Source organism: Equus asinus, chromosome 28 (assembly GCF_041296235.1).
Source record: "Equus asinus isolate D_3611 breed Donkey chromosome 28, EquAss-T2T_v2, whole genome shotgun sequence".
In the NCBI taxonomy this organism is placed as follows: Eukaryota; Metazoa; Chordata; class Mammalia; order Perissodactyla; family Equidae; genus Equus; species Equus asinus.
The window spans coordinates 31976270-31988384 of NC_091817.1; the positions used below are offsets into that span (position 1 = coordinate 31976270).

The 12115-nt window shown below is 42.1% G+C and overlaps 1 protein-coding gene across 3 annotated transcripts; it reads left to right on the top strand.

Moving 5' to 3' along the window:
* Positions 1 to 832: 832 nt before the first annotated feature.
* LOC106839570 (chemokine like factor) lies at positions 833 to 12096 on the top strand. Of its 3 annotated transcripts, XM_070500612.1 has the most exons (5): positions 833 to 1043; positions 5904 to 6062; positions 8474 to 8525; positions 9397 to 9492; positions 11846 to 12096. In XM_070500612.1, the coding sequence occupies exons 1-5, from the start codon at positions 966 to 968 to the stop codon at positions 11950 to 11952; spliced, it is 492 nt and encodes a 163-aa protein (XP_070356713.1). In that variant the 5' UTR covers positions 833 to 965; the 3' UTR covers positions 11953 to 12096. The 3 variants fall into 3 exon arrangements, with proteins under 3 accessions (XP_070356713.1, XP_014709875.1, XP_070356714.1); XM_014854389.3 differs by lacking the exon at positions 8474 to 8525; XM_070500613.1 differs by lacking the exons at positions 5904 to 6062; positions 8474 to 8525.
* The last annotated feature ends 19 nt before the right edge of the window (positions 12097 to 12115 follow it).

The following is a 12115-nucleotide window of genomic DNA, read 5'->3' on the forward strand; positions in this document are numbered from 1 at the left end:
ACCTACTGATCAGATTTGACTGAATGAAATGGACTGAAGCTGAGCTGGGCAGGATCCAAAGAGGTCTGAGAGGACGGGGGAGATGGCCAAATTATCCAAGAAGGAATTGAAGTCACGTGAAAGGAGCCACACCTGCTGGGCATCCTTAAAAAGAAAGGCTCCAAGATGGTGGAGCTATGGCTCCATAGGAGCATTTGTGAAAAATTCAGATTGAATTAAGGATCTGAATCGCTGCAGGCTGTTCTACGAAGGACCAGTGAGAGGCAAAAATAAAAATATGCAGAACAAACAGGCTCACAAACCCAGACTGTGATCCCCTGGAAGCAAGGGTAGGGGATGAGGGCCTGGCCATTAGTTCAGACCATACATTTTCTACATCTTCTATGTGCCAGACCCTGCAGGGAGAGAAGCAGATAGGCTTGTGCTATTTAAATTCCTAAGATATATACATATATATGAGCTAGTGATAAATGCTACGAGGAGAGAGTGATGGTGCCTACTCTAGACGGAGGGACCAAGGGAAATCCTCTCGAAGGAGGTGGCATTTGAGATGCCCAGGTCTGGGGCGGCAGGGCAGCCGTTCCAGGACCCTCCGGGAGGCTTCCCGACAGGAATGCGCCTGAGGAGAGCTGGAGAGCAGTTGCCATTGGTGCCTGGCAGGGCGGGCGGTGCTAACAGGGGGCTGGCCTGCGAGACTCCCCTCTAGGTCAGTGGAAACTCAGTGCGCGAACCGTAGCAGCCTAGCCTACCGAACAGGACTCGCTCGCGGCGGCTCCGGCGGGGCGCATGCGCACGCGCACGAGTGCGGGCCGTGGTGACGTGTGTATGCGCGCGCGAGGGCGGGAAGCCGAGACAGCAGGCGCGCGGCGGCGGCGGCGGTTGTGGTAGCCGCACGAGGCCGGGCGGAGGCGGGTGCTGAGGAGGGGGGCTGAAGGAGGAGTGGGTGCTGCTGGGTGTCCAGCGCGATGCAGCCCGTGAAGCTGAAATCGAAGCATCGCTCTTTCTGCTTCAGCGTGAAAGGCCACGTGAAGATGCTGAGGCTGGTGAGGGCCGGGCCGGGTGGGGCCGGGGGCCCCAGCGCGCTCGGGGCGGTGAGAGAGGGCTGTGAGGGATGAACGGGACGCCCTGCCTGCTCTTCCCGCCTCGTTGTCATTAGCGGCAAGGCATTCTGCTGTGCACCCTGGGGGTGAAAGGAGAGAAATAAGGCCCCGTGCGCCCCTGTAGGGGGTCCACGGACACACTCAGAAAGCAAAATCCTCTCTATCCGTCATATGTATATGAATCGTACCTATATGAATGGCCCACGCCGGGACCCACAACCAAGTGCCCAGGTCACCAGGTGAGGCAGCCGCAGGTGTACCACTCAGAAGCCAACAAGATGAAGACTAAGGGGTGGATGCTGTGTTCCCTTACTCTAAGCAGTCTGATGTGACCGAGCTCCAGGCGGGTACAGTCCAGAGCAGGGACGAGGGAACTGCCCGTTTCTGGACGTCCGGCTCCCCAGGAGCACCGCAGTCAGTTCTGAACAGAGGTTTGGAGAGAATGAATCCTCATCTGGAGGAAGGTGCCCTGGCTGGTTAGAGAAGTGGAAACTATCAGGAGAATGTGTTGAAGGAATTCGAGAAGAGAAAAGAGGAAGGAAAACACAATTTTTTAAGTTTTAAAGTGATGACACGTAGGAGAGGGGGGTGGAAATAGTTCAAAGTTACAGGGAAACAGTTCTGCTTAATACGGGGAAGAATTTTATATTGGGAAAGTTCTTAAAATTCAGTGGCCACTTGGAAAGGCAGTACATTCCCAGACAGCAAAGGTAACAGGCAAAGATGAGCCTGTTAGTGAGGATGTTGTAGAGGAGATTCAGACTTCAAGTTGCATACAAGGTCCTTCCCACACCAAAAGTCTGTGATTCTGAGAAATAACTACAACAGAATACAAGTCAGAATGCATAAGAGAGGTCTAGAAAACTACTCTGGAGTTCAAAGGTTGGAAAGATTACACTGAGTTGGGAGTAAATAATCAGGGAAGAAGGGTGCTGAGGTTTTATGCCAGGTACTGAAAGCTCTGGAACACTGGAGGAAGAATAGCATTTTGTGAGAAAGGTTTAGTTTTTGACATATTAATTCCCTCAACACACATTTTGAGTATTCCGTGTATTTCAAGATCTGAGTTAGGACCTGGAACAACAGAGACAACCAACACAAAATTCCCTGACTCATGGGAGTTCTTCGGTTTAGTCAGGAGACAGACACATGAGCAGATAGCTCTAATATGTGATAAGAGGGAGATAGGGCACAGAGTGAGACATCCGACTGAGGACGAGATAAAGGTGTCAGGAAACTTCCTAGAGGAACCTGCATTGGAGTCTATGGACAGCCACCTGAGCCAAGGCATTGAGGCAAAAAAAACAGCATGATTTATGCAGCAAACTATAAGAGGTTGGGTGTTACCTTATTTTTTTCATTCAACAATATTTATTGAAGGGCTGCCATGTGCCAGGTACTGTTCCGGGCACTTGGTGAACAAAACAAAGAGCCCTGCCTCATGAAGTTTCCATATTGGGCTGAGAGGGAAGGGGAGACAAACAATAAACTTGATAAATAAATAAATGATGTAGTATTCTACAAGGTGGTAAGTGCTATGGAACAGAGAAAAGTAAAGCCAGGTAAGGGAGTATAGGGGAGGAAGGGTTGGAAAAGAGGGTTGCAGTTTTCGGTAACAGAGTGGTCACGTTAGGCTCTGTTGAGATGACATCTGAGCAGAGTTGAGAGAGGTGAGGCAGTTAGCTATGAAAATATGTGAAGGAAGAGTGTTTAAGGCAAAGAAAAATCCAGCACAATGGCCCTATAGCAGGAATGTACCTGAAGGGTTCAAGAAAGAGCAAGGAAACCAGTGTAGCTGGAGAGTAGTGACTGGAGGACACAGTGGGAGGTGAGGAAGATTTTGAGTAAAGTTATATATGATCTGACTAACATTAAAAAAAGTACACCAGCCGCTATGTTGACAATAGATGGAGGGGCGAGGGCAGGCTGGGACAGGAAGAGATCCCTGCAGGGGCAACGGTAGAACCAAGGAGGCCAATTAGAGCTATTGCCGTAATCTGGGCAAGAGATGATAGTGACTCAGACCAGGGTGTTAGCAGAGTAGGTTACAAGACATTTGAGATATATTTTGAAAGTAACTCCAACGAGATTTGCTGATGAACCAGATGTGGTATGAGAAAAAAAAGGAGTTCAAAATAACTCCAAAGTTTTTGGCCTAAGCAACTGGAAGGATGCAGTTACCATCTACTGAAAGCCTGTGGGTGACGCAAATGTAGGCCAAGGATCATTAAGTTCAATCTTGGATTTCATTGTTAGGTTAGAGATGTCTATGAGACATTCCAGTAGCCATACTGAATAGGCACTTGGAATATAGAAGACTGGATTTTGGGAGGGAGATTGGCGCTTCAGAAATAAAGGTATTTAAAGTCATAAGACTGATGAGATCATCAAGAGATGAGTATAGACAGAGCAGAGTACAATAGATTGAGCCCTCAAACACTTCAACATTAAAAGGTTGGCGAGGGGAGGAAGCAATTAGGAAGGTAGGAGAAACCAAGCGTATGGTGTCCTAGAAGCCAGGTGAAGAAACTCTTGAGAGAATGATCAGCTGTGTCAAATACTGATGACAGTTCCAGTAAGATGAAGACTGGGAATCAAGTATCGGAATTATCCTGTGGATAAATTGTCAAGCAACTCTTTGCTAGAGAAGTGGACAGGAGCTGAGTCATGGGAGACTGTGAATACCATGGTGAGAGGTAGGCTCTATTCTAAAGACCGTGGGGAGCCATCGAAGGGTTTTAAGTAGGTGGAGAAATGCATAAACAAATTTGCATTTTAGAAATTTTACTGTAGTATCTTTGTCATGGTAGTTTAGGGAAAAGACACTGAAGGGCAGTAGTTGTAGGGATGAAGAAGAGGGAGTGGATTCCCAAAATGTTTAGGCATTAAGTCAGCAAGACCTGATGACTGATCATTTGTGGGGAGTGAGGAGCAGCTGTCATCTCGGTTTCTAGGGTGGGTGATAAGGTAGATGGTGGTATCACCAATTAAGATAGTGAATACAGGAAGAAGGGGCAAGATGAGTTCAGTTTGGGGCGTGATGAATTTGAAATTCCTGTAGGTTATTCAGATAAAGATTCTAAATGATTATGTGTGAGATGTTGAGGAAGGGACCTGGGATAGAGACCCAGATTCATTGAGTGGATTGTGAACAGAATCCAGAGGAATGCCAGCATTTTAAAGGGATGGACAAAAGGAGAGAAGCCCACCAAGAGAGAACAGTTGCAGAAGTATAAGAACAAGGAAAGGTGACATGGGAGCCAAAGCAGTAGAAAGGTAGGAAAAGGATAGCCAATGGCAAATGAGTCCTGGGTTCCAGTAGGATAAGGGTTGAAAAGTGTTCATTAAATTTAGTCATTCTGAAATCGTTGATGATCTTAGCAAAAGCAGTTTCTATAGAGTCGTGAAGAAATGCTTGAGATATTAGTGGGATATTTGAAAGAGAACTGGAAACAAAGGCCAGAAGTTAGGAAAGATACAAGAGCTGTACATATGGGTTGGAGTAGAACCTAGTGTGACAAAATCATGGGAACTTTTAAGAAAATGGATTAATCACTAATGCCAAATTCCATGGTGTGGAAAGGTTGTGGAGGATGAGGACTGAAAAAGTGACCCTTGATTTCATAATCCATGAACTCAAGACCTTGGGTCAGTAGAGTAAATGAAGTGGTTTGAGATGACATGTTGCAAATAGTAATTATAAAGAAGGAGTTATTTAGTAATAGTTATATTTACTATGTAATCGAGCTAACCAATTTAGAAGTTTGAAGGTAGGCTATTTTTACACTAATAAAGTAATTAAAAGAATTGCTAATAAGTAGCCTGTATAGATTCAAGCTTAAAAAGAGTACGTAGATGCTACCAGCTGACAGACTGATCGTAAAAGTTTAGGCAGGGAAAGCTCTTGACAAAACTGCTTTCCAAGAACACAGACTTTGGATAGAGCTCTGTCTCCTGAGAACATCATGACATTGAAAAACTCTCTAGGACCTACCAGCTTATTTCTTCGTTTAAGTCACGTAACATTTTGATGTTCTATAGCTTCATTTGGAAATGAGGAAATTGATTAATTATCTTCAGGGGTTTTTTTCCACTTAAAATATTCGTCAATTCTGATTGCATTGTATTTAAGTAAGAGGAAGTGTGTAAAAAGTGAAGCATCAGAATTGTTGGGGTTTTTTCCCCCTTTTTTCCCCATAGAGTTCTTCAGAGAATTGTTTTTCTCTGACAATTTATTAAAAACTTTCCTCCCCAGTATTTTTCATGGGAACATTTTAAGTTTAAATTTGACAGTAGATTCCAGATTGTTAAGAGTTAAGGAGTGATGAGTAGATGATAAGTATAACAGCCAGTATATAGACTTTTTTGAGAAACATTACAGGGGGAAGTAGAAAATGGGAGTTTCTGTGGGGAACAAGACAAAAGGAAGGTGTGTGTGTTTGTATTTTAAGAGAAGACAACTTAGATATGTTTGTAGGATGATGAGGAAAGGAGCTAGTGGAGGAGGAGAGATTGAAGGTACAAGAGGGAAAAGGAGATATTTAGTGGAAAAAGATGAAGGGAACAAATGTGGGAAGTGATGGTATTAGATGTACAATTGGAATAATTAGATTGAAAACAGAGAGGGACACCTAGTTCTCTAAAACACAGAGAGAAGTCAACATCCATACATTTTAGGCCTGCCTCTTTTAGATGTGCGTGTATATGGCAGAAACCCATTTAGTTATTTTACAAATGATCATTTTTACAGCTTAAACTTGTATTCAATAATCATTGAATAAATCATGTTTCTTTTTCTTATAGGCACTAACTGTGACATCTATGACCTTTTTTATCCTCGCACAAGCCCCTGAGCCATACATTGTTATCACTGGATTTGAAGTCACCGTTATTTTCTTTTTCATAATTTTATATATGCTCAGACTTGATCGAGTAATTGACTGTTTATTTTGGCCTTTGCTTGTAAGTGTTCAGTTTCATTGTTAAAATTAACTACTTTTTCCTGCCATAGTGAGACATTTTAATAAACTCTATTCTTTAAGTTTTCTTAAGCCTTTAAGGAATCTCTCATAGGCTTAGCAGAGAGGGACTCTACCCACTGCTAATGTGCTCTGTATTGTCCCTGGGGGAGATTCGCAGGGAACCAGGGCAGCCACAGAGCATAAATTCTCCTCCAAGCTTCATCTATCAGTAGATGTGGCTGACCCTTCTGTTAGGAGAATTCACTTAAGTGTAGATCGTCTAAAGAAATTTAAATTTAAGATCATGGTTAATAAAATTATAGAACATTCTTAATATTTACTTCCCTTTTGAATGCATGTTGATATGGCCTCAAACTTGGGGGATGTATACAGGTACACAAGTATCTACATCTTGCAAATCCCAGATCACTAAATGGAAAATCAAATTAATTTGAGAGGCTGAATAAAGCAGAATGTTATCTTACTTAAACATGACTGTAATCGTTAATGCCAAATAATTTTTATCTCATCTTGTAGAACCTTATTTAGTAGCATATGGAGTTCAGCTGCCATACTCATAGCTTTAGGAGTAACTGCCCAGTGGAGTGCCCAAATGGTTCTAGAAACTGTCAAATTTGGCAAGTTAGGGGCCAGCCCTGTGGCACAGTGGTTAAGTTCACATGCTCTGCTTGGCAGCCAGGGTTCGCTGGTTCAGATCCTGGGCACAGACCTATGCACTGCTCGTCAGGCTGTGCTGTGGTGGCGTCCCACGTAGAGGAGCTAGAATGACCTACAACTAGGATACACAACTGTGTACTGGGCTTTGGGGAGAAAAGAAAAAAAAGGAAGATTGGCAACAGATGTTAGCTCAGGGCCAATCTTCCTTAAAAAATAAATAAATAAAATAGCAAAACAAAAGAAGTTGAGTTGAAGATATTAGTTAAGGTGTACATAGCCCTTCAGCCTAGACTGTAAGCTGGCTGTAGGAAAAACTGAGTGGCTTCATCTCTCTGTCCTCTTTCAAGTCTTATCCTCAGCATCCTATCTCCTTGGTCTCCCTCCTAAGATTCCCTGCTGACCTTCCCCGCTCTGGCTGGACTGGTAGCTGCATTTGCTTCTGCTGCTGCACTTGTCTCATCCTCTTGGATTCCATGGTGCCAACATCCAAACTGATATCCCCTATTAAGGAGAGAAGACTTTCAAGCTATTCTCAAACCATAAGCATGCCTTAAAGTGGTAGCTTCTAGAACCACCTTTGAAGGCCAGTGATGAGCATTTTAGGCTAATCACAAGCTGAGAAAGTCCCAAGAGGGAAAAGGTGGAAAATGATAGGATTTTCATAGCACCTCTCTAAACTTCTACTTGAGCTACAGTTTAGAGCTGGACCTGACTAGAGGGAGGTCTAGGAAAAAAGATGACAAAGCCTTCCTCAGTCGGTCCTCAAGAGTACATAGCATCATTTATTAGCCAAGAGGGCTAAGTGAAATTATTCCAAGGATTTCTTCAAGGAGATGATGAATATGGTCCACATCCTCTTAATCTTGTACTCAAAAGGTTATATAGTTGCTCTTCACACTCTGCTTTTCAGGGTTAATAAAACCAACACATTTTAGCATTTATTTTTCTCCAAACTGTAATAATTCTCTGTGGCTTCTTACACGTCCCAGTAATAAACTTGGAGCCCTAAGTTTAACAAAATACACTCAGAGGAAAAGTGGCCTATGTGTAGCCTACTGAAAGTAGTCTCCAAATTTCTGAAGATCAAACTTTGCTGATATTGTAAGCTTTCAGAAATGGTGCTATATGGTCAACTAAGCTGTTACTCCATTATGAAACCCAGATTCCTCTCTGCTCTTGATCTAATGAAATCATTTATTCAACAAATGCTAAGTATCTGCTAATCCCAGATTCTGTAATGGGTTCTTTGATAAGACAAAAAAAAAAAGCACCTGAGAGACTTTCACTGTAGCCAGGAAGCAAGAAAGATGAGCAATTCAGTGTAATAGGTGCTATGAAAGATGTCTACCCAGGATAGCGTGGAGGCAACCAGCCAGGGAAAGGGACCAAATCGTAATAGGCTTTCCTGAAGAAAACTATGCCTGAGCCTAGGGCTGAAGGATGAAAAGTATCTAGCAGACTGATATGGGGATGAGAGGGCTTCCTGGTAGAGGGAGCAGCGTATGTGAGGATCTAGGAGGAGAAAGAGCATGACCCTCAAGCCCTGCAGCTAGTTCTGAATGGCTGGGATATTGAGTTGTGAAGAAGAGAGGGGGCAAGAGTGGAGGCTTGAGAGGCAATAGGAAGTCAGAGCGTGCAAGGCTTTTTTTGTATGCCTTGGTTTTAGTATAAAAGCCACTGAAAGCTTTTGGAGGTTTTTAAGTAAGAAGATGACATGATCAGCTTACATTTTAGGAGATCCCTGGTGGCAGTGTCAATAATGGCTTGAAGAGGAACAAAACTAGAGGTAGGTCTCAAGAGACCACTTAAAAGTCTGTTAGCATAATCCAGGCATGAAAATGATAAAGGCCTGATCTAAGGTTATAACAGTAGCTGGAGAGAAAGGGGGTGTTAATGAGGCAGAATTGATAGGACTGGGTAACTAAGGATAATCAAGGATACTGCTATTTCAATAACTATCTTATTGAAAGGATAATGAGATAGGAAGTATGCGAGGAAGAATAGGTTTCGGGAAGGGCCAGGGAGAGTGGTATGTAATGAGCTCAGTTTGGGAAATACTAGGTTTAAGTTGTACCTCTTAAAGCCATAGTTCAGAATGAAATGCTTCATTTCAAGAAATTATTAAATGAATGAGCTACATCATCAAGAAATAGCATAATTGGCTAGCCATTGCATACAGATGTATGGGAGTTTTTTTCCTGAAAATTACCACTTCCTCCTAAGTGTGAGCTGCTTTAAGTCTTATTAATTCATTTTAGTAACATTATAAAGTTGTTATATTTACAGTGTAGACTACTCCACACTTTCTTGTATTATTAAAATTGAGCGTTCTGACTTCCCAGTGTACCATTCTGCCTTAAATGTTCTGCATAATACATCATCTACTCCTAACCAGATGAGTTCTCCCTCCAACTACATTTAAGGAAGAAAGAAGCCTGTTAAGTAGTTAAATGATTCGTGTATCATAGGTTAAGAGAACTACTAGGCATCACTGTGGACCAAATAGAATATAGGTGTCATTTTACTGTAGCAGTTTGATTTCCTAAAAGATAAGCACTAAATAAATTTGTTTAAGGAACTTTCAAAATCTTTAGGGAGCTGATTCATTTTTTTGGTGATCTTCCTGTAAAACTGACCTTTCTATTCTGTGTTTTCAGGATATTATCAACTCACTGGTAACAGCGGTATTCATGATAGTCATATCTGTGTTGGCACTGATGCCAGAAACTACAACATTTACAGTCCTTGGAGGGGTAAGTGGAGGTCTTTCTGGTTCCTTCCTTTAGGTTTGAGTTCAAATTTACTTGAAAAATAGATACAAGAACAGAAAACTCTATTCATCCTTGGGGCTCCTAGACCAGTATACAGTACCTAGTAGCTTAAGACTTTTTTGTGTGAATACACGCCCTGATTAATGTGAAGGAATATGATTTCAGACTAAAATTGAAGTTAAATAAATAAAAAGATTCCTACATATTTCTCATAGGTATGTAGGGCTAGACCAGACTGAGAAAAGCTGCTGGAATCGGTTACAACACTTAGCTCTGAGAAACCTGATGTCAAGCTAAAAACCCACTGATGAGTCTAATAGCTCTCCCTTTGAAAGAAAAGGACACATGCCTTTGTTAAGATGAGACAGACTGTTCTCAGCTCAATTATTTCTTGTCCAGATCCTTCTTTACTTGGAATATAATAGATGTCTGATGATAAGGGAATGGTGGTAGGAAGCCTTGTAACTAAAGGATTATTTTGAACACTGTTTGAATAGAAGCAAATCAGTTTAATCAGACTTTATCCTGGAAGGCAAGCCAAAATAAAAAAGAGTCAAGTAATTTAGTTATAGTTCCATCTGATATTTTTCTGAGATTTCTTATAGGAGGTTCAGCATTTGGTTTTTCTAGGTTCTGATCTAGAGAAGTGAACTAAAAAGTTCTTAAATCAATCTCTCTCCTACTTTCTTGTCTTTTCATAGTATGGACCACTTAGGAGAAATGACTACTATCAGACAACCACTTATGTCAGAATCCATGGTTTTTCGTCTCCCTTATGAGGCCTTAAGCAACTTCATGAGGCATGGGAATTTTTCTAGAAATGAGATAGCACTGTAACAGCAATTTCCCCCAGTTGTCTTTAAAGAGAATCTTATCCCTCTACTATGGAGAAAGAGGGACCAGGCATAGGATTTACTTTCACTCACTTATTTACTCATTCATTCATTGATTCATTCTTTTAATGCACATTAGTAGGTGCTGACAAAGTACAGAGCTGTGCTGTCCAGTGCAGTAGCCACCAGCCACATGTGGCTACTGAGTACCGGAAATGTGGCTAGTCTGAATTGAGATGAGCTGTATGTGTAAAATACACACTGGATCTCAAAGACTTACTACCAGAAAAAGAAAAATGTAGAATATCTAATTAGTAACTTTATTATACTGATGACATGTTAAAATGATAATATTTTGGATATATCAGGCTAAATAAAAAAACATTATTAAAATTTCACTTGTTTTTTCTTTACTTTTTAATGTGGCTATTAGAAAATTTTAAATCAATTATGTGGCTTACATTGATAACTCAGATTATATTTCTTTTGGATGGCACTGGACTAGAACATGAGACCTGTCTTCAAGTTGCTTAGGGCCTAATACAGGAGACAGAAGTGCAAACGGCTGTATTTAAGCTGTTGAGAGAGTACTGCAAGCATAGAAAAGAGGAAGCAACTACCTCTCTCTAGCAGTGAATTGCAGTTTGCTGGAATAAAGGGGAGAAAGTAGGGATGCTTCCAGGTGGAGGAACCAGAAATATGCAGAGTGCCAGAGTCATGAAAGGATAGATGGGAGGTCTTCAGTATGGTCACCTGCACTTGAGATTGAGGGTGGAAAAGGAGCAGGGTCTGGAGCCAGAAAGACAAACTTCCTGGTCGTTGAATGGAGCTAACCAAATAGCATGCAAGGAATGACATCCCCCTTCTCCAGCCCAGGTACCAGCTCTCAGATAGTCATCAGACTACCTAGAGATCATGTTCTACTTTATTCCCTTTACCTCAGTTTTATTCTCCTAAGGCCTACTTAGAATCCCACCCCTTAAATGGATGTAGCCCAGCCTTTGAGAGTTCACTTTGGATAATTTTATCACTTCAATTCTCCAAAGCTTTTATCACAGCCACTATCTCCATGGTTTAATCTTTAGCTGGTGTCAACTTTGACCCTTTCTTCAATAGAGTTTGTAATAGGAAAGTCAAACAGTTGAGTATTGGGGATAGAAATGTTGATTGATAACTAAATGTCGTTAGTAGGGCTTTAAACAGTACATCCAGGAGCAGGTGAAGAAACCCAGACAATCATTTATTTCCGAGCCCACACCACTTCAGTATTATTTCTGCTCACTTATCTTTTCCGTTTCTCTAGGCAGGTATTGGGGAAACCTGGGAATGAGAATAAAATGATCTCTGAAGTCTCTTACCATTTTAGTGTTAGGTGGCAGGGTAGAGAGCAACCCCAGTACCCTAGCAGGGTAGGAAGCTGATGGGCAGACCACTTAAAACCCGTGTGAATGACCGCAGTCCAGACGATGGCCACAGCAGTGACACTGTGTCTTTGCTTCCAGATGTTTGGACTCCTGGCGGCAGTGTGCTGTATTGCCGACGGGGCCCTTATTTACCGGAAGCTTCTATTCAATCCAAGTGGTCCTTATCAGAAAACTGCTGTTCATGACAAACTATAAGTTTTGTAATTTTATATTCCTTTTTAGCTGATGCTAAATATTAAACATGTCTTTATTCTTCCATGTGTTTTCTGCGGTTGTTCTCATTTTATCTCAGTATGGGAGCTGGAGGAAGAGAGGGAGGCACCCTGCGCCCAGCGCTTACCCTAACCC

Bases quoted from the DNA above. Each gene is read 5' to 3' on its own strand.
- LOC106839570 (XM_070500612.1), top strand. From the start codon at position 966: ATGCAGCCCGTGAAGCTGAAATCGAAGCATCGCTCTTTCTGCTTCAGC. The intron at 8,526-9,396 runs GTAGGTCTCAAG...CTGTGTTTTCAG, and splicing joins GAAGAGGAACAAAACTAGAG to GATATTATCAACTCACTGGT. The intron at 9,493-11,845 runs GTAAGTGGAGGT...CTTTGCTTCCAG, and splicing joins CATTTACAGTCCTTGGAGGG to ATGTTTGGACTCCTGGCGGC.